The 27,677-nt window shown below is 45.9% G+C and overlaps 1 protein-coding gene across 1 annotated transcript in view; it reads left to right on the top strand.

Annotated features, from left to right (window-relative positions):
- The first annotated feature begins 6,098 nt into the window (after positions 1 to 6,098).
- The window catches only part of LOC141271449 (uncharacterized), a 120,219-nt gene continuing 98,640 nt past the window's right edge, over positions 6,099 to 27,677 (top strand). Inside the window, exons 1-7 of the mRNA XM_073681521.1 lie at positions 6,099 to 6,219; positions 9,960 to 10,060; positions 11,225 to 11,374; positions 11,504 to 11,683; positions 11,767 to 11,890; positions 11,974 to 12,071; positions 12,977 to 13,067. Of these exons, the coding sequence (XP_073537622.1) occupies positions 11,297 to 11,374; positions 11,504 to 11,683; positions 11,767 to 11,890; positions 11,974 to 12,071; positions 12,977 to 13,067 (571 nt within the window). The 5' untranslated portion in view covers positions 6,099 to 6,219; positions 9,960 to 10,060; positions 11,225 to 11,296. The remainder of the gene's footprint in view (positions 6,220 to 9,959; positions 10,061 to 11,224; positions 11,375 to 11,503; positions 11,684 to 11,766; positions 11,891 to 11,973; positions 12,072 to 12,976; positions 13,068 to 27,677) is intronic.

Consider the following 27,677-nt stretch of genomic DNA (forward strand, 5'->3'; position numbering starts at 1 on the left):
ACAGTAAGAAACAGACTCCATGAGTGTGGTATGAGGGCCCGACATCCACAGATGGGGGTTGTGCTCACAGCCCAACACCGTGCAGGACGTTTGGCATTTGCCACAGAACACCAGGATTGGCAAAGTCGCCACTGGCGCCCTGTGCTCTTCACAGATGAATGCAGGCTCACACTGAGCACATGTGGCAGAGTCTGGAGACACCGTGGAGAGTGATCTGCCGCCTGCAACATCCTTCAGCATGACCAGTTTAGCAGTGGGTCAGTAATGGTGTGGGGTGGCATTTCTTTGGAGGGCCGCACAGCCCTCCATGTGCTCGCCAGATGTAGCCTGACTGCCATTAGGTACAGAGATGAGATCCTCAGACCCCTTGTGAGACCATATGCTGGTGCGGTTGGCCCTGGGTTCCTCCTAATGCAGGACAATGCCAGACCTCATGTGGCTGGAGTGTGTCAGCAGTTCCTGCAAGATGAAGGCATTGAAGCCATGCACTGGCCGCCCGTTCCCCAAACCTGAATCCGATTGATCACATCTGGGACATCAGGTCTCACTCCATCCAACAACGTCACGTTGCACCACAGACTGTCCAGGAGTTGGTGGATGCTTTAGTCCAGGTCTGGGAGGAGATCCCACAGGAGACCATCCGCAACCTCATCAGGAGCATGCCCAGGCGTTGTAGGGAGGTCATACAGGCACGTGGAGGCCACACACAATACACAGCCTCATTTTGACTTGTTTTAAGGACATTACATCAAAGTTGGATCAGCCTGTAGTGTGTTTTTCCACTTTAATTTTGGGGGTGACTCCGAATCCAGGCCTCCATTGGTTAATAAATTTGATTTCCATTGATGATTTTTGTGTGATTTTGTTGTCAGCACATTCAACTTTGTACAGAACAAAGTATTCAATGAGAATATTTCATTCATTCAGATCTAGGATGTGTTATTTGAGTGTTCCCTTTATTTTTTTTGAGCAGTGTATTTCAAACTGAGATGCACATCTCCGGTTATATTATAGATAACTGCCTTTCTGCTCTGCTATCTGCAGCATGTGGTTGGCGGCACAGCACGCACTCTAGTACCATCCTCACGGTGGTCAGAGGCAGGGCAGGCACCATCTAGTACCGTCCTCACGTGTGGTCTAGTGCACGGCCAGCACAATCTAGTAACGTCCAGTCCTATCGATGTCACTGGTCTTCATCCGACACAATTCTCCTGCTCTGCTTCATGTGGACTACACATCCAACGCTAGCCACACAGCATCTGCCATCATGCTCCTGCGCAGGCACACTTCACTGCTCTGTGCGGGGAAAAGGCAGAGAGAAGTGCGCCTACGCAGGAGTGCAATGAAAGACACTGTCTGGATAATGTAGGACACGTCATCCACTTGAAGAAAGAAGGACGGCAATCTCAGGAAGAGGAGGCGCCAGATTAACACTAGAGAAACCCATTGGACGGGACCACCCTGTAGGTGAGCCTAATATAAGTGTTTTTTTACGTTATGCAGATCGGCTTGGGGACTTATATACAGCATTCTATGGCATACAGGTGGTGGCCATACTTTATATGGGGAAAACCAGGTGACAGGTTCCCTTTAAGCGGGTTTTCATCTATGCAGCTTGTACAAGTGAACTTCATTGTTTCAAAAGTGGGTTACCTTTCTAAGCCATGTTATTATAGTACCTTTTACATGGCTTACACAGATGCATCATGGGCTTTTCCTGCCCTATGAGTAAAATGAAAGGCTAAAATACAATGTGGAAACTTAATCAGAAATGTTTTATTTACATTCAGAACAGAAACCTCAAACGTTTAATTGTAGAAATAACATTTTAACATTATGTATAGAAATAATTCTAATTTTATAAAAGTGCATTTATGGGAGGATTGTGGGTAAGGTCTTTGCCCCGACCCCTCGGCCTGCCTCCGGTGTCTGATGTTTCAGCGTCCTGGAACTGAGATCATAATGCCTGCTTTGGATAGCAAATCAATAGCCTTGAAAAACCCGGGAATAAGTGAAGGGGGTCTTTGGGGAAATTGGTCTCAAATATAAGGCAGCATGGAAAATTCTATTTTGTGGCTGTAGTCTACAACATCTCAGACCCAAGCGTTGTTGACTACTGAGAGCCACTCATCCCAGAACCAAAAGGAGACAGCCACCGACCCTGAGAAACATCCCAGGTGGGAACACTGCATCATACCGAAGAGAATCTGCTAGATCCCTACCGGCGCTGGCGGGTTCGTTGATGCCAGGAGGGGGCTAGCCTAAAGGAAGGTCTCTTCTTTTCCTGGCGGGCCGGAGAGTTGTCCTTTTGGCTGCTGTTCTACACTGAAATTTTCCGAAAGGACGCAAAAAAACTTGCCTGTGCGTCTCTTGGGAGGAGGGCATTTGGCCCTCTGTTGCGGAAACAAAATACTGGTACCCCCATGGCATTAGAGATCATCTTATCTAGCTCTTCGAAAAGGCAGGAGCCCTGGAAGGTGAGGCTGGTGGACTTTTTGGAAGCTGAATCCACGTTCCACGATTTCAGCTATGCGGCCATGTGGATGGTGACGTTGCCGCCTGCCAGGGCTGAATAGGCGGCTGCAGGGGGGGCACACACTCTTGTTATAGGCAGTGAGGTGCTCCTGGGGAGGTGACATTGTGGGCAGACTGCAGTCCTGGCAGAGGGACCAGGTCTGACCAGAAGGAAACCTTTTGTTACAGAAGAAACATGCAAAATGAGACTCCCTGGGGTTAGGTATAGAGAGAAGAGAAAGAAACAGATGCTAGAGGGGAGCTAGGCTGTGGATAAAGAGCTGCCCCCGGTGGCAGAGATTACTCAGACACTGCATCCTGAAGACCTTGAGAGGCTGAAGGTGGCGGTGATCCGGCAGAACCAGGCAATGAGGCAGCAGAGTTCAGGTGAGCTGAGGCAGCGTTATAAACTGGCGACAGAAAGATGGCGCCGAGTAGAAGGAGGAGAAAGAGGCAGTAACAGGAAATTGCACACCAGAATGCAAAGTGTGCCCTAAAAGGTAGAGGGCGGAAAGCGCTGAAGAGCCGGCGTGTGTGATTGTTTAGGCAGCCAGGGGTTTGGCCCGGCCACCAGAGAAAGTCTAGACTGAAGTCTGGATTTTTAAAAGAGGTGCCGCAGGAGCCTCTGGAAAAAGTGGAGGTGGCGAATCGAGCACCCTCATTGCCTGGTAGGATATATCTATGGTGAAGAACCTGAATCCTTCTTCGCAGACCGATGATGAAGCTGGGCATAAGATAACCTGATCCTTCTGGATCTGGGGGGGCGAGCGGGCAGAAGATTAGTGCCAAGGACAGTGCCAGGGAATCCCAAACACTCTTGTTGTGTTAGGGTCCTGCCTCGTAGACCACAGAGGATACAGTAGTGAAACAATTCCACTGTCGCCCTCACAAACAGTATCTGAAAGAAAAAGGGGAATCATTAATTTAAAAAAAAAAAACCTACGGCTACATACACATTGCGTTCTGTGTCCCAGTCGGGGTATACGTCCGAAATCCCCAGCAAAACGGGGTCTGACATATGCGCTGACAGGGGCCATAGACTGCAATGGTGATGGCAGAGCGAACATGCACTTTTTTCGGGAGAGTACGCCTAGAGGAGGCGGACTCTCAGACACAGTAGACGTATTCCCCGACGGTGACACAGAAAGCAATGTGAAAACACCCTAGGGTAGAGATTGGCCTGGGTCCAGACTCATGTCTGCCTCCTACTGACACTAAGCTAAAACGGATTAGCTTCATGCCAGTTGATGATGCACCCTCTTCTGGGGAAGAGCTAAGCTTTTTTGCATAGTGTCAGCAACATACACCAATGGTTTTTTGTGTCCCCCAATGAAACATTAACCCACCACCCCAAATCCCCCCAGCATTAATCCCCCCACATCAACCAGAGGGCCCCAAAGCATAAACCCCCACCCCAAATCCAAGCAGACTGCCCTCTACAAACATTATCCCCCCCCCTCTCCAGAGGCCCCAAAAGCGTGCACCATCATCCCGCCCCCCTTCCCCAGAGCACCCACAGGCGTGCACCATCATCCCGCACCCCCACATGCGTGCACCATCATCCCGCACCCCCTTCCCCAGAGCCCCCACAGGCGTGCACCATCATCCCGTACCCCCTTCCCCAGAGCCCCCACAGGCATGCACCATCATCCCGCACCCCCTTCCCCAGAGCCCCCACAGGCGTGCACCATCATCCCGCACCCCCTTCCCCAGAGCCCCCACAAACCCCACAGAGCATGCCCTCAGAGCCCCCACAAACCCCCCAAAGCCCGCAGCATGCCCCCCAGAGCCCCCACAAACCCGCAGCATGCCCTCCCAGAGCCCCCAGCATGCCCCCCCAGAGCACCCAGAGCCCGCAGCATGTCCCCAGAGCTCGCAGCATCCCCCACATAGCCACCACAGAGCCCCCAAGCGTGCATCCCCCCCAGAGCCCCCACAAACCCGCAGCATCCGCCCCCAGAGCCCCCACAAACCCGCAGCATCCCCCCAGAGCCCCCACAAACCTCCCAGAGCCCCATAGCCCCCACAAACCCGCAGCATGCCCCCCCCAGAGCCCACAGCATGCCCCCCCTAGAGCAGCCAGAGCCCGCAGCATATCCCCAGAGCTCGCATCCCCCACATAGCCACCACCAGCCCCCAAGCGTGCATCCCACGCTGAGCCCCCACAAACCCGCAGCATGACCCCCCAGAGCCCCCACAAACCCACAGCATGCCCCCCACAGAGCACCCAGAGCCCGCAGCATCCCCCACATAGCCACCATCAGCCCCCAGAGAGCCCCCAAGCGTGCATCCCAACCAGAGCCCCCACAAACCTGCAGCATCACCCCAAAGCCCCCACAAACCCACAGCATCCCCCCAGAGCTCGCAGCGTGCCCCCACGAACCCGCAGCATGTCCCCAGAGCCCCCCCCAAACCAGCAGCATGCCCCCAGAGCACCCAGAGCCCACAGCATGCCCCCACAGGCATGCACCATCATCCCGCACCCCCTTCCCCAGAGCCCCCACAGGCGTGCACCATCATCCTGCACCCCCTTCCCCAGAGCCCCCACAAACCCCACAGAGCATGCCCTCAGAGCCCCCACAAACCCCCCAAAGCCCGCAGCATGCCCCCCAGAGCCCCCACAAACCTCCCAGAGCCCCACAGCATCCCCCCAGAGCCCCCACAAACCCGCAGCATGCCCTCCCAGAGCCCCCAGCATGCCCCCCCAGAGCACCCAGAGCCCGCAGCATGTCCCCAGAGCTCGCAGCATCCCCCACATAGCCACCACAGAGCCCCCAAGCGTGCATCCCCCCCAGAGCCCCCACAAACCCGCAGCATCCGCCCCCAGAGCCCCCACAAACCTCCCAGAGCCCCATAGCATCCCCCCAGAGCCCCCACAAACCCGCAGCATCCGCCCCCAGAGCCCCCACAAACCTCCCAGAGCCCCATAGCATCCCCCCAGAGCCCCCCCGAACCCGCAGCATGTCCCCAGAGCCCCCCCCAAACCAGCAGCATGCCCCCAGAGCACCCAGAGCCCACAGCATGCCCCCACAGAGCTCACAGCATGCCCCACATAGCCCCCAAGCGTGTATCCCCCCCAGAGCCCCCCACAAACCCGCAGCATCCCCCCCAGAGCCCCCCCACAAACCCACAGCATCCCCCCAGAGGCCCCAGCATGCCCCCAAGAGCGCCCACAAACCCGCAGCATGCCCCCCCTCAGAGCCCGCATCCCCCACATAGCCACCACCAGCCCCCAAGCGTGCATCCCCCCCAGCATGCCCCCACAAACCCACAGCATCCCCCCCAGCATGCCCCCACAAACCCGCAGCATCCCCACCAACATGCTCCCGCAGCATGCCCCCACAAACCCGCAGCATCCCCCCCAGCATGCCCCCACAAACCCACAGCATCCCCCCAAAGCGCCCACAGCAAGCCCCCACAAACCGGCAGCATCCCCTCAGAGCACCCAGCATGTCCCCAGAGCCCGCAGCATCCCCCAAGCGTGCATCCCACCCAGAGCCCCCACCAGCCCGCAGCACTGACCTCCTCCTGCAGCTTCACAAGCAGCTTGTCTCCCAGTCCCTCTGCATGAGGCTATGGCGTCTGCTGCTAAACTAGAACGCGCCCGTAATGCACAGTCAGGACACGCCCCCCGGAAATGACGTCATACCTGGAAGGAGCCCATACATTCTAGCGTTTACCGTGGTGGCGGCTCTGCAGGTGGAGGTATGTGGAGATCCCCCATTACTATTAACCCTCTCAGTGCTGCGGTCACATTCCAGGAGACAGAACGTGTTCCCGTCTGTGTCTCTATATCAGGGTCTCTGTCTGTATTGGATTAGATTGGGTCACTTCCCTCCTGACGTCGCTCGCTGCTCTGTTACTGTACAGTCTCCATTATGGCCGTCGCCGGCTCCATGTTGTCACTATCAGGAGATATTAATGTTCTATCATTATCTGTTACTGACGTCCTCTGTTCTGCCGTCCCGATCTCTGTGGATGTTCCCGGCACTTTATAACTTTATCTTGTTTTTGTCCAGCGATGATATTGTTAATAAAAATGAATTTCTCTTTATTGAGTAAAATTTAAAAGATAATCCAGTGGATACAGTCAAAAGCAACTACCATGCACCCTCCATGGCGATCCAGATCGACTTGTTAGGTCTTAGTCATGATCTCAAAAATCATGACTGAGACCTAACGAGTCGAAACGCGTGGCTCTGGATCGCCATGGAGGGTGCATGGTAGTTGCTTTTGACTGTATCCACTGGATTATCTTTTAAATTTTACTCAATAAAGAGAAATTCATTTTTATTAAAAATATAATTGCTGGACAAATCTTCTTTTCCTGCTGTGCATGTGCTAGACCCCTACCAGGGCGGTTCCGTGCGATGACCTTCCAAGGAACACTAATTTACCAGAGAGCTGACTCTTCTTACCCCTATTTTCCTCTTTGTTTTCATTTATCTTGTTTTTATGAAATATTTATTATTATTATTTTTATAGCGCCAGTTATTCCATGACCCTATACATGTGAAAGGGGTATACCTAATAAAAAACAAGTACAATAATCTTAAACAAAACAAGTCACCCACTAGTACAGGAGGAGCGAGGACCCTGCCCACGAGGGCTCACCGTCTACAAGGGATGGTTGAGGATACAGTATATGAGGGTAGAGCTGGTCATGCAGCGGTATGGTGAAACAAGGGTTGCTGCAAGTTGTAGGCTTGTCGGAAGAGGTGAGTCTTCAGGTTCTTTTTGAAGGTTTCCACTGTCGGCGAGAGTCTGATATGTTGGGGTAGAAAGTTCCAGAGTAGGGGGAGGCATGGAAAAAATCTTGTATGCGATTGTGGGAAGAGGAGATAAGAGGGGAGTATAGAAGGAGATCTTGTGAGGATCTGAGATTGCGTGCAGCTAAGACCCAGGAGACCAGGTCACAGATGTATGGAGGAGATCGGTTATGGATGGTTTTGCATGGGGAGCCAGTGAAGAGATGTGAGTGGCTGCAGAAGACCATTGAGGAAGGCTGAAGGAGGAAGTGAGAGATAGAAGCTTAGAGACAGCTGAGTGGGAAGTGTAATGGGGATGTTGAAGTCACCCATGATGATAGTCGGGATGTCAGAGGAAAGGAAATGAAGTAGCCAGGTGGTAAAGTGGTCCAAAAATGTGGTGGCTGGCCCTGGGGCACGGTAAATGACAGCCGGTTGGAGGGGGAGTAGATGCGCACAGAGTGCACCTCAAAAGAAGGGAGAGTAATGGAGGGTGATAGCGGAATTGGGATAAAAGAGAAGTTATCTTACAGGAGAAAACCAACTCCTCCACCATGCTTTCTGCTTGGGTGAGGGATGTGAGAAATATGGAGTCCCCTGTAAGAAAGTGCAGCTGGAGAGGTCAAGTTTCAGTGACGCCGAGGAAGGAAAATTTGTTAGTAATGTAAAGATCATGGATGTATGAAAGGTTGTTGCAGACATAGCGAGCGTTCCATAGACCTCCTGTTAGTGGCACTAGAGAAGCGGAGCTGGGCGAATGGTCATGAGCAGTAGCGTAGCTACCGGGGGGTCAGAGGGGGCGGTCGTCCCAGGCTCCGCGCTCTGAGGGGGCCCACCCTGAGCTACACTATTTTAACTGTAGCGGCGTGAGCAGCATGCCACTACAGTTACACTCCAGGCAGGCACTGCCTGGCGGCCGCTATGGGGACCTTGAGCAGGAGGGGGGTCCCCGGTTCCAGCATCGGGGCCCCCCCACCATTCACCGCAACCGTGAGCTCAGTGATGGGAGAGGGAGCGATGCTCCTTCTCCCATCAGTCCCCATAGCATCCTCTGTGTCTGTTTTCACTGACATCATCACTTGGTGCCCGGCCGGCTGTGCTGAAGATGTGTGCGGGCCGGGCGCTCAGAGCAGCAGGGGAACCAGGAGGAGAGAGGGGTGAGTATTGTGCTTATTTATTTTTTCTTATGGGGGGATTATACTACAGACTGCCTATTGGGGGTGGGGGGATTATGCTGCAAACTGCCTATAGGGGGGTGGGGGGATTATTCTACAGACTGCCTATGGGGGATGGGGGGATTATGCTACAGACTGCCTATGGAGGGGTGGGGGGATTATGCTACAGACTGCCTGTGGGGGGATTATGCTACAGACTGCCTGTGGGGGGATTATTTTACAGACTGCCTGTGGGGGGTGGGGGGATTATGCTACAGACTGCCTATGGGGATGGGGGGATTATGCTACAGACTGCCTATGGGGGGGTGGGAGGATTTTGCTACAGACTGCCTATGGGGAGTGGGGGGATTATGCTAAAGACTGCCTATGGGGAGGATTATCCTTATCATACTATGGGGAGTGCATTATACTATATTGAGGACTATCTGGCGCATTATACTATATGGAGGTTATTTATACAGTCTGGGGATTACAGTTAGGGTCATACAGTGTGGGAGATTATGTGGGGTCTTTGCACAGTGTAGGGGCCATCATACAGTATGGGAGATAATGTGGGTGTGGAGGCCATCATACAGTGTGGAAGATAATGTGGGGTCTTTGTATAGTGTGGGGGCCATCATACAATGTGGGAGAAAATGTGGGGTCTTTGCACAGTGTGGGGGCCATCATACAGTGTGGGAGATAATGTGGGGTATTTTTACAGTGTGGGGGCCATCATACAATGTGGGAGATAATGTGGGGTCTTTGCACAGTGTGGGGGCCATCATACAGTGTGGGAGATAATGTGGGGTCTTTGTATAGTGTGGGGGCCATCATATAATGTGGGGTCTTTGTATAATGTGGGGGCCATCATACAATGTGGGAGATAATGTGGTGTCTTTGTACAGTATGGGGGCCATCATACAGTGTGGGAGATAATGTGGGGTCTTTTTACAGTGTGGGGGCCATCATACAGTGCGGGAGATAATGTGGGGTCTTTGCACAGTGTGGGGGCCGTCATACAGTGTGGAAGATAATGTGGGGTCTTTGCACAGTGTGGAGTCCATCATACAGTGTTGGAGAAATCAGTTTGGAGGCTACTAAGGGGTCAGTATACTGTGTGTTGGGTACTATACAGTGAGGGGCATTATACTGTGTATAGGAGAGCATCATACTGTGTATAGGGGAGCTGTACATGGGGGGAGACTCAGGACATTATTAAATGTTAAGTGGGCACTTATCATTATAGGGGAACTCAGGTTATTGTGACTGTCAGAGGGGCACACAGAGGGCATTATTACTTTCTAGGGGGCAAAATGTGGTCACTGTTTTCTAGGGCACTTGCACACTGCATTGCTATATTTTAGAGGCTTGTTTTACCATCTTGAGAGCACACAGAAGGTGCAGTAATATGGACACGTACAGCAACAGAGGCTCAGTATTGGGGTATGAGCAGGAAGAGGTGTTTGTGCAGGTTGGGAATAGATGGGGACAGGGCCTGAAATGTAAGGAGTCAAATGTGTCTTTGTTGTGATCTCTGCAGACCTGAGACTCTGAGTCCTGGATGGAGAAGTCGTCGTGTCGGTCTGGGCCAGATGGAAAAGATGGGAAAAGTGTACAATTTAATCAGAAAGAACGTCAGATGTAAGTTACTATACATAACTGTGCTGTGATCTCTTATATGTTCTGTATCTAGCAATATGTCACCATATGGCGGTAATAGCAGTACTGGTCTTTATATATAGAGATTTTTTTCAGTAACAGCACTGTCATCTGCTGCGGTTCTCCTACATCCACTATCTGGGTGTGACACTATTTTTGTAATCAGGGTTACCTGGCTAGGGGCCCACTCAGAAGTTTCGTCCCCCCTGAACCAAAACCCTAGCTACGCCACTGGTTATGAGGTTAGAAAAGTTGCGGAAATTTGTGATAGATCATGGATGGGAGGTAGAAGTGACTGGGGATGTGGTGAGGAGGACCACGATTTGGAGAGATATCTCCGGCAGTGAGGAGCAAAGAAAATGTTAGTAGGTGGGAGCGGTAGAGGGCATGAGGTGGCTGTCTGTGATTGGAGACAAAGGTTTTTATGTTGAGGAATAGATCTGAGGAAGAGGTGAGATGGATGGAGGGAGAGATAATCAGTTCATTACTAGGTGTAGGAATTAGGGGAGGTTAGTATGGAGTGAAGGACTATGGGAGTGAGAGTGTAGATAAACCAAAGCTTTGTGTACTGTGAATATTTATCCAGCTAATTTCAGTTCCCTTCTGGTTCAATTGTGGTCTTAATTCATTGCAATACACTTAAAAGATGAACTGCAGACTGAAGCCTATGCAGACTTCTAACTCACAATATATTTGCAAACAAATGCATTAAGGTGTGAAACATGGGGAGGAGGCCTGGACTCCTCTTCTTGATCAGTTAATCAAACTGAGTAGGATATTGCAATCAGAGTAAACGAATGGGTCGTAAAGAAAAGTGGGGATAGGGTAGCAGCATACCAGCACTGAGTAGCAGAGGCAAAGGAATATTGGGGTTCAAAAAGCTGAATTGCAATGTCACACATACCAGGGGTAATAAAGATTCAGATATTTTAGAGTTTTCTGTTAGACTTGTTCTGTGTTTTTGGTGCTGGATTGGAGATATTCTGTGATAAATCTCTGTATGTGACTATAATTCGATTGTGTGTTATAAACGTGGCAGGATGGGGCCATGACTGGATGTACTGATCATGTGAAGCCGGTAACAGCTCCGGAGATTTCTTACATGGGATCTTTATGGTGTTACATTATCATCTTCTCCCCATTAAGATCTCTACAATATCGGATCCTCTCAGTGGAGATCTTCTATATAAGAGAATTTTCCTGATTGACCCCTCAAGGATGGATAGGGACAGGGAAAAGATGGCGGAGAGGATATTACACCTCACCCTAGAGATCCTTTTCCGGCTTACTGGAGAGGTGAGAGATTCTGATGACGTCACATTACATCATTCTTATCTATGGGAATAACAGATGGACAGATCTGGAGAGGTGAGGACTCTGGAAATTTCTGTAGTGAGATTTATTAATGTGTCTCTCCATAACCAGGATTACACAGTAGTGAAGAAGACCTCTAGTGGGCGCTGTCAGGCCCCTGTGTCTGAGGGATGGGGAAGACCCCTGAGCCCAATCACGGAGCCCCCACCTCACCCCCTGATACATGAGGATATCAATGACCAGAAGATCCTAGAACTCACCTACAAGATGATTGAGCTGCTGACTGGAGAGGTGACACTGCTGGGAATGCTGGGACATTATACAGTAATGCTATGAAGGGATCGGGGGGATGACAGTATCATTGTATGTGTCAGGTTCCTATAAGGTGTCAGGATGTCACCGTCTATTTCTCCATGGAGGAGTGGGAGTATTTAGAAGGTCACAAAGATCTGTACAAGAATGTCATGATGGAGGTTCCCCAGCCCCTCACATCACCAGGTAATAGACAGGACTAAATACACACGGCCTATAATTATCTGTATGTAAAGAATGAATTCAGTCCCTGTATGTGTTTCCTCCAGTTCTATTCAGTAAGAGGACAACACCAGAGAGATGTCCCCGACCTCTTCTTCCACAGGACTATAAACAAGAAGATCCCGATGTTCCTCAGGATCATCAGGTAGATGAGGAGAAGGTGTCATGAAATCTCTCCTATGATATGTAGAAGGATGTGAAAGTCTTGTGTTCAGTCTTGTTTTATCCCCCAGTATTATACACTGATTGGTCGATTTATTAGATACACTGAACTTTTCTAATATAAACTTTCTTGAATGGAAATACAAAGAACTCATCAATTAAAGAAGTCAGAGGTGTTGGTCAAGAATCATTCTAAGATCAGGTGGTGCACAGTCATGTCCTGCAGCTGAATACAACTCTGGATCTACAGCTGAAGTGCCCGAATAAACAACTCTTCAGCACAGGAGCTTAGCTAGGCTTTGTGGCCAGTGGTCAACTAAGTTCATCCTTTTCTGGTAGAAGAACACTTACAGCAGGACAATGCCACAATGGTCGTGGCTTCTAGGAATATGACAGTACAGTTTTTCTTGCTTACCCAGCCCTTATAGTATTCAAATTTTAATCCTATAGAACATCTGCTTTACAAGTAACGGGTTGTTACGAGCATGTCAGTACCTCCATCTATATTGTGGCAACTGTAAAAACCTATCTTGTCTTCAAGGGACATTATTTATGCAGAAGGAATAACACTCATTGAAATTGACAACATAATTTGCTGAGGCTCTGAAAACCAAGGGAGGTCCAAGTGCTACTAGATGGATGTTTCTAATAAAGTGGCCCTTCAGTGTATGTCTTATACTTGGTGGAGATGACAGGATAAAGCTGATCATAGACATTAGATGTTGTCTGGATCTTCTCACAATTTTCTGGTTATGGAGACTGCTGGATACAATTAGGAGCCGACAAATTGGATTTATACAGGAGACCTGCAGATATTTCATCTTTTCTGTTCTAAAGCATTCCACACGACTTTTCCATCTGTTTGTGACTTTTACATTATTTTTTCAGGGTAAAGATCTGCCCCATATTAATACTACAGAGACATTTGTGATCGGTGATGAGCGGTGTAAAGAGGAGATTCCTACAGATAACCGCACAGGTGAGTAGTGACCACTAAATGCAGAGAAGTCCCAGATTTTTCTAAGTCACTGGATTGTAGAAATGTGTGTTGATCTTTTTAAGGTTTGTAACACAGAATATTGATGTGTTATTGGACTGGCAGAGAAAATTGATGGCAAACTTTTAAATTAACTAAATGAAATGGTGTTTTTTCCACACAAAAAATACAGAAGAAGATCTCATGTGATTTCAGGTTTAGGTCCCCTGAGGTGCTAAACAATATTGCTGCCACTCCTGAAAATAAATGAGGTAAAAAACAATAAAATTGTTCCAATAAAAGTATTAGGTTACCGAGCAAAAAAAAATCCCTCATACAGCTCCAATGATGGAAAAAAATTTTGACTCTCAATAAATGGCAACTTATACCAATTTTTTTTTACAACCTTACAAGTTTTGCATCACTGTAATTGTTCTAACTTGGAGAATCATGTTGTCAGGTAATTTTACAACACAATGAACTCAAAACCCAAACAGCAATTGCTAAATTATTTTACTGTTTTCCAGTATGTTGTATGATAAAATAAATATTCAAATCGAGAATTTGTCTCTCAAAAAAAAAAAAATCAAACCCCGACATAGAGAAATAAAAAAGTTATGGCTCTTGGAAGAAATACAAGAAAGAAAATACAAAAACATAAATTGAAAAAAAAAAAAAAGCAAAAAAAGAAAATTGCCACGATTTATATAAATATTTATCAAGCAACTTTTTTTAGCCACTTTTTCTTTTGATAATAACTCATTATAAAAACCCTCAACACATAGTGGATGAGTACAATAAAGAATAGTGGGCATGTATGGGGGCTGTCATGGTTGAGTGAACAAAATTACCCTTAAGGCTGCGTGGCCACAATGCGTTTTTCATGCGTTTCTGCTGCGGAATTTCCGCAGCGGAAACGCATCAAAAACGCATGGTAATCCGCACCCCATGGTCCCCAATGGCATTCCGCAATGTCAATGCACATGGTGCGGATTTTTCCGCAGTGTTTCTGCAGCGCTCATAAATCCGCAGCATGTTCATTAATTTTGCGGAAGCGCCGCCATTGACTTGCATTAAGACGCATATAATGCGCGTCTGTACATTTGTACACGCGGATTATATGCGATTCAATGTGCAGATGCTACCCAGGTCTGGAGGAGAGAAGACGCTCATCCAGACCTGGGTACCATTGTATCTGTAAAAAAAGAATAAAATAAAAAATAAAGTTTATATTCACCTGTCAGGCGGCTTCTCTCTGAATGCTGGCAGCGCTGAAGGACCTTCGGTGACGTCACAGTCATGAGACCGCAGGCCCTTCAGCGCTGTGTCTCGCGATATGCCGGCATCCAGGAACCAGACAGGAACGAGCGCTGCAGCCACGCCGAGGCATCGGGGGCGAGTATAGCTTTATTTTACGGTCACACTGTATAAATCCATGCCGTTTCCATGGATTTATATAGTGTGACCTAGTTGTCAAGCACTTTCCAAGTGATGCTATCGCCTGGAAAGCGCTTGTCAATCTGCATTCGGAAACGCATGTGAATCCGCATGTATTCTGCAGGAAAAACGCTTGCACAATCTGCATGCGTTTTTTCTGCCAGGGAGATGCAGAAATGCTGCAGAAATTTTCTGCTTCATTTCTGCATCGTGGGCACATAGCCTAAGTGTAGTTACAGATTTTTCTCACTTTTGGCTTCTTTATTTTCCTTTTTTCCGTAAATTTTATGGTAAAGTGAATGGTGTCATACAAAACAACTCATCCCACAAAAAAACAATTGCTCTCATAAGGTCTGTGTTGTCAGGAAAATGAAAAAGTTGGCTCTTAGAGAAAGAGAAGAAAAAAAAGAAAAAAAGAAAATCAAATATAGGCTGCATTCTTGAGAGGTTAATTTCTGAACAGGTTTTATTGGGCTTTATTTCTAAAATATTGTGTTGATAGTAGATCCGTTGCCAATAGTAACACTAAATACCCGTTTTGCGGCTCTGCGCAACGCTCAGAATAGTTTTCGGTATTTTTTAGTGGTTAGTGATGATGAGCGAGCAACGAGCCCAATGTAAGTCAATGGGAAGCTCGTGCATTTTTCCGGCGGCCCTCCCCAAAGATTTGTAGGGGGCCTAAAAATTGCACAAATCCATGAAAACAGTGCTAAAATGATATGGGAACAGCATGAGGAAGACCCCCTGGAAGCATCTCTGTCTCCCATGTCACTGCTGTGAACAATGTTGTCAGAGGTATTACGCCACTTTTACGGACTCAAAATAAAACATAGAAAAACGAAGCCAAAATGGATTTTCCTGGAAAAAAAAGTTAAGGAACATTCTTTCAGGGTGTTGACTTGTATATAAGGCCAAAAAAAAAAAATACTCCTCCACACCTTGGGCTATGTTCACAGGTAGCGTTTTTGATGAGTTTTTGCACTTTTGCATTGCTTTCAACGGTGAAAAATACATTCACCAGTAAATGTGATTTTAATATTTTACTATCTTGTCTGGTTATGTGGTGTGTGAGACATGATCAGACACATCCATACAGCGCTGAAATGACATGGAAAGAGCATGGGGAAGAGCCCTGTAAGCATCTCTGCATCCTAGGTTACTGCTTAAAACCGTGGTCATGAGATGTGATTAGTGCGGTAATAATACAGACATTTTTGGCAACGTGACAAATATTAAACTCCATTTAAAATGGGCAAGGCGTGTGGCAAGGGAGGGGAAGTGGACGTAATAGTGATGGCGCATGCAGAGGCCGTGGGCAAGATGAAACTGTGCCTGCTGAGGGAGCACAACAAGCACTTACAGTGTAGCTTCCTGTCCCACTTTCTAGGTGGCCACGGAATACCACTCTTGAAGCCAGACTAGTGTGAAAAGGTTGTTGGTTGGATAGCAGATAAATAGATACTGTAATGCTTCCAGTCAGTTTTCAACCACCACCACCCTGTGTTCCACACGGTCCAGTCTCAGTAGCCATGAGTCTGGACCACATCATCATTATTATTTATTATTATTATAGCGCCTTAAATGTGAAAAAGGGGTATACATAGCAAAAACAGTTACAATAATTTGAAAAAAAAAACGTGACGGCGACTGGTACAGGGGAGGAGAGAGGACCCTGACCGCGAGGGCTCACAGTCTATAAGGGATGGGTGAAGATACAGTAGGTGAGGGTAGAGCTGGTCGTGCAGCGGTATGATGGACCGGTTGTTACTGCAGGTTGTATGCTTGTTGGAAGAAGTAAGTCTTCAGGTTCCTTTTGAAGGTTTCCTCGGTAGGCGAGAGTCTGATATGTTGGGGTAGAGAGTACCAGAATAGGGGGGATGCATGGGAGAAATCTTGTATGCGATTGTGGGAAGAGGAGATAAGAGGGGAGTAGAGAAGGAGATCTTGTGAGGATCGGAGGTTGCATGCAGGTAAGTACAGGGAAACTAGATCACAGATGTATGGAGGAGACAGGTTGTGGATGGCTTTGCATGCCAAGGTTAGTGTTTTGAACTGGAGTCTCTGGGCAATGGGGAGCCAGTGAAGGGATTAACAGATGGGAGAGGCCGGGGAATAGCTGGCAGACAGGTGAATTAGTCAGGCAGCAGATTTTAGGATAGATTGGAGGGGTGCAACAGTGTTAGAAGAAAGGCCACAGAGCACGAGGTTGCAGTAGTCGAGGCGGAAGATGATGAGAGCATGCACAATTGTTTTTGCAGATTCTTGTTTGAGGAATGCATGGATCTGGGAGATTTTTTTTACTTGGAGTCGGCATATTCCTCAGTTGTCCCTCAGCGTTCAGTTGTCCCTACCCCAGTCCTCAAGTGCAAATGCAAATATCCAGCCACCCACCCACCCACAGGCCACAATACTAAACTGCTACATTTCTCGACTGCTTGGACTAGAAATTTTGCCTTTTAGGTTCGTGGAGGCGGAAATTTCCGCAACCTCATGGCAGCGGCTGTTCCTCAATACTCGGTCCCCAGCTGCCACTATTTGTCCCGGGGTGCAATCCCCGCCTTATACAAGCACGGGTCCCAGAACATTACCCGTACCCTCACCAACGCTGCTACTGGGAAGGACCACCTAACCACTGACACGTGGACAAGTGCTTGTGGCGACGGACGGTACATGTCACTGACAGCACACTGGGTTAATATTATGCAAGCCGCGACCCAGACGGACCCTGGGACAGAACACGTCCTCCCGATGCAGAGGATTGCAGGCCCTGGGTCAATCAAGCTTCAACACAATGTTCACAGGGTAGACAGCAGCTAAGGTTGGTCTCCTAGACAACAGGCAAATTCCTTCATGATGATAGAGGCCGCCATCTCCTTAGCTTGCTGGTTGTCACGAACAATTTGGAGATTCGTGGCAGCTCTGGTTATGCTGTAATTTAAATGTCGTTTTTTCCTTTGGGGCTAGCAAGGGTTAATGTTAGTCTGTTCCTGGCAACCTTTTGTTAATAGTCAGCTGATGTTGATTGGTGCCACTCCCACCTCCCTTTAAATAAACACATGATCCATCAGTTGACCACTGGTTATAGTTCATTCTATGCTGACCTCTTTGAAGGAGCCAGTCTCTGGAGAAGCTGTGGTGTTCGTTGCTATTGCAGCAGTGACGTTTTCTGTTGGAGAGATAAGTGTATTTTATGTTGTTTTCTTGCCACTGTGTGTCTTCCCTTCCTTGTGTTGTCCTATTGTAGTGGTGAGATTAGTGTCTCACTGGCCTACGCACCAGCCTGGTTAAGTCCAGGGCCAGAGAGGGCTTAGGTACATGATCACGCGCGGGGAGAAGGACCCGTCTAGGGACGATAGGGGAGCTTAGAGACACAGGTTGGTGTCAGCAGGTGTCCCTTTCCTTGTTCCCTACCTCTAGGGCACTCCTTCCCCCTCTATCTCCAGTTGCATCCGTGTGTTGTGCTGTCCGCTTGACGTCCCCTTGTCGTTCCGAGACACTGGTACTTTTCTGTGGGAATGAGTTTGTCTCCAACCAGCCAGGAATATCCAGTGAATTATGGCATGCCATGGTGTGGTATTAGCACCCAGTACCAGAAGCGAAGCCATCCACAATTTCCATCTCAGGAATTTTATTTGGTAGACAGTGTCTGCCCAAACATTTGTTTCTCACAAAGGAGCTGAAGACACTGAGTGTCAGTAGGTGCAAGTTTCTCCAGCGTGACCTGTTTGTTAGATATCAGAGGGAGAACAGAATTGGGCTTTGCCAAGGTGCCAGATTGCAGATCTTAAGTCTTAACCCCTTTACAACCCAAGGTGGTTTGCACGTTAATGACCAGGCCAATTTTTACAATTCTGACCAGTGACACTTTATGAGGTAATTACTCTGGAACGCTTCAACCGATCCCCCTGATTCTGAGATTGTTTTTTTTCATGACATATTGTACTTCATGATTGTGGTAAAATTTCTTCGATATCACTTGCGTTTATTTGTGAAAAAACGGAAATTTGGCGAAAATTTTGAAAATTTTGCAATTTTCAAAATTTGAATTTTTGTGCCCTTAAATCAGAGAGCTATGTCACACAAAAGAGTTAATAAATAACATTTCCCACATGTCTACTTTACATCAGCACAATTTTGGAACCAAAATTTTTTTTTTTATTGGGGAGCTATAAGGGTTAAAAGTTGACAAGCGATTTCTCATTTTTCCAACAAAATTTACAAAAACATTTTTTTAGGGACCACATCACATTTGAAGTCACTTTGAGGGGTCTTTATGACAGAAAATACCCCAAAGTGACACCATTCTAAAAAGTGCACTCCTCAAGGTGCTCAAAACCACATTCAAAAACTTTATTAACCCTTCAGGTGCTTCACAGGAATTTTTGGAATGTGGAAGAAAAAAATTAACTTTTTTCAAAAAAATGTTATTTTATTTATTTATATATATTTTTTTTTCGCAGGGGTAACAGGAAAAAATGGACCCCAAAATTTGTTGTGCAATTTACCCTGAGCACGCAGATACCCCATATGTGGGGAAAAAACATTGTTTGGGCGCTCGGAAGGGAAGGAGCGCCATTTGACTTTGATTGTAAAATTTGCTTGAATAATTAGCGGACACCATGTGGCGTTTGGAGAGCCCCTGATGTGCCTAAACAGTGGGAACCCCCCACAAGTGCCAGCATTTTGGAAACTAGACCCCTCAGGGAACGTATCTAGATGTGTGTTGAGCACCTTTAGCCCCCAGGTGCTTCACAGAAGTTTATAACATTGAGCCGTAAAAATAAAATTTTCACATTTTTCCCACAAAAATGTTTTTCAGACCCCAATTTTGCATTTTCTTAAGGGTAACAGGAGAAATCGCACCATGCAGTTTGTTGTGCAATTTCTCCTAAGTAAGAAGATACCTCATTTGTGGGGGAAAACCACTGTTTGGGCGCACGGCAGGGTTCGGAAGGGAAGGAGCTCCATTTGACTTTTTGATTGTAAAATTTGCTTGAATAATTAGCGGGCGCCATGTTGCGTTTGGAGAGCCCCTGATGTGCCTAAACAGTGGAAACCGCCCACAAGTGACACCATTTTGGAAACTAGACCCCTCAGGGAACTTATCTAGATGTGTGTTGAGCACCTTTAACCTCCAGGTGCTTCACAGACGTTTATAACATGGAGCCGTGAAAATAAAAAAAATCTAACTTTTTCCACAAAAATGATGTTTTAGCCCCAATTTTTTTATTTTCACAAGGGTAAGAGGAGAAAATGGACCCCAAAAACTTTTGTGTAATGTCTCCTGAGTATTCCAATACCCCATATGTGGGGAAAATACAGTGTTTGGGTGCACGGCAGGGTTCAGGAGTGAAGGAGCACTGTGTGACTTTTTGAACTCAAAGTTGGCTGGAATCGAGAGCGGACGCCATGTCGCGTTTGGAGAGCCCCTGATGTGCCTAAATATTGGAAACCCCCCACAAGTGACCCTATTTTGGAAACTACACCCCTCAAAGATTTTATCAAGGGGTATAGTGAACATTTTGAACCCAAAGGTACGACACAAAATTTTATAACATTAGGTCATCATATTGAATAAGTTGTCATTAGTTTTGAGCTCAAGTGCTCGCTACTTGAGTTTGCATCGGGTACTCAGGTATGCACCATGTATCGCGGGTGCTCGAGTGACTTGCTCGAGTCCCCACCCACATGTTTCACGGTTATTAGACACCCCCAAATACATGCGGGGATCGGCCGTGCATGGTAGGCAATCCCCGCAAGGATTTTTTGACCGCGAAGCATATGGGGCGGGTCTCAAGCACCCGCGATACTCAGTGCATACCCAAGTACCCGATGCAAACTCAAGTAGCGAGCACTTGCGCTCAACACTAGTCGCCATATCGTCATCTTTTTTTTTTTTTTTACTTTTGAAAAAAATCCCAACCCTAACCCGAGAGTTTATTTTTTACGCCGTTCCTCGTGCGGTATAAGTGATTAGACGTCTTTATTCTTCGGGTCGGTGCGATTACAGCGATACCAGAATCATATCGGGTTTTTATGATTGACAGCTGTCAGACACTAAAAGACGCATTTTTTGTAAAATCTAGTTTTTGCATCGCCATATTTTGAGAGCTATAATTTTTCCATATTTTGGCCGACCGAGTCATGTGATGGCTTGTTTTTTGCGGGATGAGATGACGTTTTTATTGGTGCCATTTTCAGGCACGTGACATTTTTTGATCACTTTCTATTCCGATTTTTGGGAGGCAGAATAAACAAAAACCAACAATTCAGCAATTGTTTTTTTTTTTTTTTTAAAAATTATGCCGTTCCGCGTGTGGTAAAATTGATAAGGCAGCTTTTTTCTTCAGGTCAGTACTTTTACAGTGGTACCACATTTATATCATTTTTCTGTGTTTTGACGCTTTTACACAATAAAAGCTATTTTATAGAAAAAATTATTTTTTTGCATCGCTTTATTCTGAGAGCTGGAACTTTTTTATTTTTCGGCTGATGGAGCTGTATTGCAGCTTGTTTTTTGCAGGACAACATGACGTTTTCAGCGGTACCATTTTTATTTATATTCGTCTTTTTGATCGCGTGTTATTCCATTTTTTGTTTGGCGGTATGGTGATAAAGCATTGTTTTTTGCTTTGTTTTTTATTTTATTTTTTTAACCGTGTTCACTGAAGGGGCTAACTAGTGGGACAGTTTTATAGGTCAGGTTGTTCCGGATGCGGCAATTCCAAATATGTGTACTTTTATTGTTTTGTTTTTTTTCATAATAATATTTATTGATGGGTACATTATATTTTTATTTTTGATGTATTATTTTTTTTAATATTTTTACAATTATTTTTTTTTTCCACTTTCTGATACTTTTTTTACTTTTATACTTTGTCCCACTATGGGACTTTCACTTTTTTTATTCTGATCGCCTGCATAGCACAGGAATGGAGCACCATACCTGTGCTATGCAGGCTGTCAGCGCTGCACAGGGAGAAGATCGTTTGGTCATGCATTGCACATGACCAAACTATTTTCCTGCTGTCTGGTGACCCGGATGTTGTCATGACGGCATAAGGTCATCATGGCAACATTCAGGAAGCCGCGTCAGACAGCGCTGGAGGCCGGAAGAGGAGGTATTGCGATCACCTCCCCTTGCCAGCGCAATGCTGTGATCGACTTCGATCGCAGCATCGCGGGGGTTAATGTGCCGGGAGCGGTGCGGGACCATTCCCTGCACATAGTACCGGGTGTCAGCTGTGATAATCAGCTGACACCCGGCGGCGATCGCGTCCCACAGCCTGTGTGCGGGTGCGATCGCCATGACATACTATTCCGTTCCTGGCTCTTAAAGCCCAGGGCGCAGGTACGGAATAGTACGTCATGGGCTTTAAAGGGGTTAAAGATAGCTGGAGCCAGTCCACAGTAAAAAAAAGCAGCCATAGAGTGTCCGGGAACCTTCACACAGACTTTTCTTAGCCAGGAGTGCTTCTCGACAGGGTTGGACTGGCCCATCAGAGAATTCGAGAATCCTCCGGTGGGCCTTGGCTTCTCTTTCAGGAGAGTTCAGAGTGCAAACCTTGCAGCTGCCATGGGGCTCTTGAGTGGGAGAGAAAGGTGGGCCCTCAGAATCAAATCCTCTGGTGGGCCCAATGTTCTTCAGTCTGGCACTGCCTCTCGGTGAGAGTTGTATTTCACCACAGCCATATTCTTTAGATCAGTGAAAGCATCTCTTATGTAATTTTTCAAATCACTGACACTTTTTGGTTTTCGACTATAAACTTTGTCCTTGAGTAATCCATTGGGGTCAAGTCTGGTGAAAGTGCCAGCCAATGAAGTGGGCCTCTTCGGCCAATCCTATTAGGAAATGTTTCATCAAGATACTCGCGGACTACTCTTGAATAGTGTGGAGGGGCCCCATCTTGTTGGAAATCAAGCTCATTTGAATTAGGCTGTTGCTGTAACTGGGGAACAACTTGATTCATTAGAATTTCGAGATACTATCTCCTGTGACTGTTCCATCAAAAAATATTGGTACTAAAACACCAAAACTTGAAATACCACCCCAAACATTGCCTCCAGGCTCATTTAGTTGTTGCTCTAATGTTAAATGCATGTTCTCATTATACCAGTAAATACAATTATGTCTGTTAATATGGCCGGATAATTTGAAAGAAGCTTCATCACTCCACATAATGTTATCTAAAATTACTGGATTTTCTTCAATTTCGTTAAGCATAATCTCACTAAATTGCAGCCACCTGTCTGGATCATCCTCCAATAAACCATGAATTAGACGTGGACGATAAGCTTTCCACCCAATAGATTTCAGGATTCGCATGAAAGAAGCTCGTGAAATTCCCAATTCCAAAGAGGCTCTTCTGGTGGACTTTTTTGGACTCTGAACAAATGTTTCAGCAGCAAGTTGTTTATTATGTTCTGTACAGACTGTTTTGGGTCGACCAGTTTTTGGAGCATTAAGGATTGAGCGAGTGGCATTGAATTTGTCACGAATGCGGTAAATGGTTTGTCTCTTTGGGACTTGAGTACCAAATGTTTCGACCCAATTTGCTCTAACGGTTTCAGCATTTTGAGATTTCCAATAAAATCCATTTTCTTTGATCTGTATTTAAATTATTTGCCATTATGTGTTATCTGAATTATCTGAAAAGAAAACAGATTTGGTGGAGATCTATCTGTGAAAACTAGATCTGTGAAACTGGCTCAATTTCCCTTAGCAACCAATCAGATTCCACCTATCATTTTCCTAAGAGTCTGTGAGGAATGAAAAGTGGAATCTGATTGGTTGCTAAAGGCAACTGAGCCAGTTTCACTTTACACCATGTTTGATAAATTTCCCCCTTTATTGTATTTTGTATGAACATTGTACAATCACACTGAAGGCATCAAAACTATGAATTAACACATGTGAAATTATATACTTAACAAAAAAGTGTGAAACAACTGAAAATATGTCTTATATTCTAGGTTGTTCAAAGTAGCCACCTTTTGCTTTGTTGACTGCTTTGCACAATCCTGGCATTCTCTTGATGAGCTTCAAGAGGTAGTCACCGGAAAAGGTTTTCACTTCACAGGTGTGCCCTGTCAGATTTAATAAGTGGGATTTCTTGCCTTATAAATGGGGTTGGGACCATCAGTTGTGTTGTGCAGAAGTCTGGTGGATACACAGCTGATAGTCCTACTGAATAGAATGTTAGAATTTGTATTATGGCAAGAAAAAAGCAGCTAAGTAAAGAAAAACGAGTGGCCATCATTACTTTAAGAAATGAAGGTCAGTCAGTGCGAAAAATTGGGAAAACTTTGAAAGTGTCCCCAAGTGCAGTTGCAAAAACCATCAAGCACTACAAAGAAACTGGCTCACATGAGGACCACCCCAGGAAAGGAAGACCCAAGAGTCACCTCTGCTTCTGAGGAGAAGTTTATCTGAGTCACCAGCCTCAGAAATCGCAGGTTAACAGCAGCTCAGATTAGAGACCAGGTCAATGCCACACAGAGTTCTAGCAGCAGACACATCTCTTCAACAACTGTTAAGAGGAGACTTTGTGCAGCAGGCCTTCATGGTAAAATAGCTGCTAGAAAACCACTGCTAAGGACAGGCAACAAGCAGAGGAGACTTGTTTGGGCTAAAGAACACAAGGAATGGACATTAGACCAGTGGAAATCTGTGCTTTGGTCTGATGAGTCCGAATTTGAGATCTTTGGTTCCAACCACCGTGTCTTTGTGCGACGCAGAAAAGGTGAACGGATGGACTCTACATGCCTGGTTCCCACCGTGAAGCATGGAGGAGGAGGTGTGATGGTGTGGGGGTGCTTTGCTGGTGACACTGTTGGGGATTTATTCAAAATTGAAGGCATACTGAACCAGCATGGCTACCACAGCATCTTGCAGCGGCGTGCTATTCCATCTGGTTTGCATTTAGTTGGACCATCATTTATTTTTCAGCAGGACAATGTCCCCAAACACACCTCCAGGCTGTGTAAGGGCTATTTGACCAAGAAGGAGAGTGATGGGTTTCTATGCCAGATGACCTGGCCTCCACAGTCACCAGACCTGAACCCAATCGAGATGGTTTGGGGTGAGCTGGACCGCAGAGTGAAGGCAAAAGGGCCAACAAGTGCTAAGCATCTCTGGGAACTCCTTCAAGATTGTTGGAAGACCATTTCTGGTGACTACCTCTTGAAGCTCATCAAGAGAATGCCAAGAGTGTGCAAAGCCGTCATCAAAGCAAAAGGTGGCTACTTTGAAGAACCTAGAATATAAGACATATTTTCAGTTGTTTCACACTTTTTTGTTAAGTAAATAATTCCACATGTGTTAATTCATAGTTTTGATGCCTTCAGTGTGATTGTACAATGTTCATAGTCATGAAAATACAGAAAAATCTTTAAATGAGAAGGTGTCCAAACTTTTGGTCTGTACTGTGTATGTTTATACAGTGGTGGCCAAAAGTATTGGCACCCCTGCAATTCTGTCAGATAATACTCAGTTTCTTCCTGAAAATGATTGCAATCACAAATTCTTTGGTATTATTATCTTCATTTAATTTGCTTGCAAGGAAAAATAACAAAAGAGAATGAAGCAAAAATCAAATCATTTATCATTTCACACAAAACTCCAAAAATGGGCCAGACAAAAGTATTGGCACCTCAGCATAATACTTGGTTGCTCAACCTTTAGCCAAAATAACTGCGAATAACCTCTTCCAGTAACCATCAATGAGTTTCTTACAATGCTCTGCTGGAATTGTAGACCATTCTTCTTTGGGATTTCTCAGGTAAGTTTTGGCAAACTCCAGCCTGGCTTTTTTATGTCTCGGGGTAAGAAGTGGGGTCTTCCTGGGTATCCTACCATACAGTCCCTTTTCATTCAGACGCCAACGGATAGTACGGGTTGACACTGTTGTACCCTCGGACTGCAGGGCAGCTTGAACTTGTTTGGATGTTAGTCGAGGTTCTTTATCCACCAGCCGCACAATCTTGCGTTGAAATCTCTCGTCAATTTTTCTTTTCCGTACATCTAGTGAGGTTAGCCACAGTGCTATGGGCTTTAAACTTCTTGATGACACTGCGCACGGAAGACACAGGAACATTCAGGTCTTTGGAGATGGACTTGTAGCCTTGAGATTGCTCATGCTTCCTCACAATTTGGTTTCTCAAGTCCTCAGACAGTTCTTTGGTCTTCTTTCTTTTCTCCATGCTCAATGTGGTACACACAAGGACACAGGACAGAGGTTGAGTCAACTTTAATCCATGTTAACTGGCTGCAAGTGTGATTTAATTATTGCCACACCTGTTAAGTGCCACAGGTAAGTTACAGGTGCTGTTAATTACACGAATTAGAGAAGCATCACATGATTTTTCAAACAGTGCCAATACTTTTGTCCACCCCCTTTTTTAGGTTTGGTGTGGAATTATATCCAATTTGGCTTTAGGACAATTCTTTTTGTGTTTTTTCATTGAAGACAAATTAAATGAAGAAAATAATACCAAAGAATTTGTGATTGCAATCATTTTCAGGAAGAAACTGAGTATTATCTGACAGAATTGCAGGGGTGCCAATACTTTTGGCCACACTGTATGTATATGTATATGTATATATATATATATATATATATATATATTTTTTTTTTACATCTCCCACTCCTTAATAATGGGAAGGGCAATTCAAATAGATTCTATATTCTAGAATATTACCTGTCTTATCTGAAATTTGTTTACAGATGAGGTATCTCAGTACAGATAGCGTATTACACCGATCTAGCCAGGTATTATTGCCTTATACTGCGTGGTACTGGTGCTTCAGAAAAAAAATAATCTATTCTATTCTCTATCGATAATGCTGTTAGATGCATTTACAATAGGGACAGGTGCTGCTAGGTAGTATCATCAGCTCAAGATTAATGCTCATTCTGGTCGCATAAATCTCTTCCACATTTCATAACTTTTTATTTATTATTATTTATTTGGCCTTATATACAAGTCATGACCCTGCGAAGAATGTTTCTCAACATTTCTTACAGGAAAATCCGTTTTAGCTTCGTTTTTGTATGTTTTATTGTCAGTTCGTAAAAGTGGCGTAATACTCTGACAACATTGTTCACAGATATGTTATTGGTTAGCGACCAAGTGTAAATAGGTTTGAACAACACAGAACTGGCAGACTTTAAATGGAGTGTAATATCTGGCACTCTCCTCAAAAATTCTGGATTATTAGCGCAGTAATATCGGATCACATCTGATGACCATGGTTTTATGCAGTGGCCTAATAGTATGGTATTGGTCAGTGACCAAGTGTGAATATGTTTGAACAGCACACAACTGGCAGACTTTAAATGGAGTGTAGTATCTGGCACGCTCCAAAAAATGTGATGATTATTACCGCAGTAATATGGGATCACGTGTGATGACCATGGTTTTAGGCGGTGGTGTTAGAGATATGGTATTCGTCAGCGACCAAGTGTGAATAGATTGAACACACAACTGGCAGACTTTAATTGGAGTGTAATATTTGTCACGCTCCAAAAAATTTTACGATTATTACCCCAGTAATATGGGATCACGTCTGATGATGGAAAAGTTTCTCTGCTTCCACAATATAGCAATGCGAATAAAATAAAAAAAAACTGGGTTTATTCTGCTAACAAGCAAATGGAGCAGTAAAATGGTGTACTGTATAGCTTTTTAAGCAAATAATCAGGATTAAGAGCAAAAAAAATTAGCCCTGATATTTAGGGCTGTAGATATCTGAAACGGCAGCAGACAGAAGGTGCAATGGACCCTATTCTTCTGTATACAGTGTCCACAAATTCTGCCTGTGTAACTCCTGCTATCACCAGTAATATATGCAGCTGGATTAGTCCTTAGAAAGACTCTTTGTTCACATGGATATATTTCTTGCTGTGGAATACCTCTACCTAACTAATAAGCCGCCAATTCTCTCCCTCACTCAGCAGCAGCTCTCCCTACTTTGCCTGTTTCCGGGGTAGACTGTGACGAGCATAGGGTCACCAGGTCTTATATAGACCCGATAACGCTAAGTGGCCAGCCAATCACTGTAATGCCACAGCCAACATGGCTACTGCATTACAGTGAGTGGCAGGCAATCCCTGCATGTTAATTGGCTGTCTAAAGAGCGCCAAACATGCGGGGTGGGGACCCGAGCTACCGCCC

Source organism: Phyllobates terribilis, unplaced genomic scaffold, assembly GCF_046119375.1.
Source record: "Phyllobates terribilis strain yellow unplaced genomic scaffold, ASM4611937v1 Scaffold_5__5_contigs__length_657084704, whole genome shotgun sequence".
Lineage (NCBI taxonomy): Eukaryota > Metazoa > Chordata > Amphibia > Anura > Dendrobatidae > Phyllobates > Phyllobates terribilis.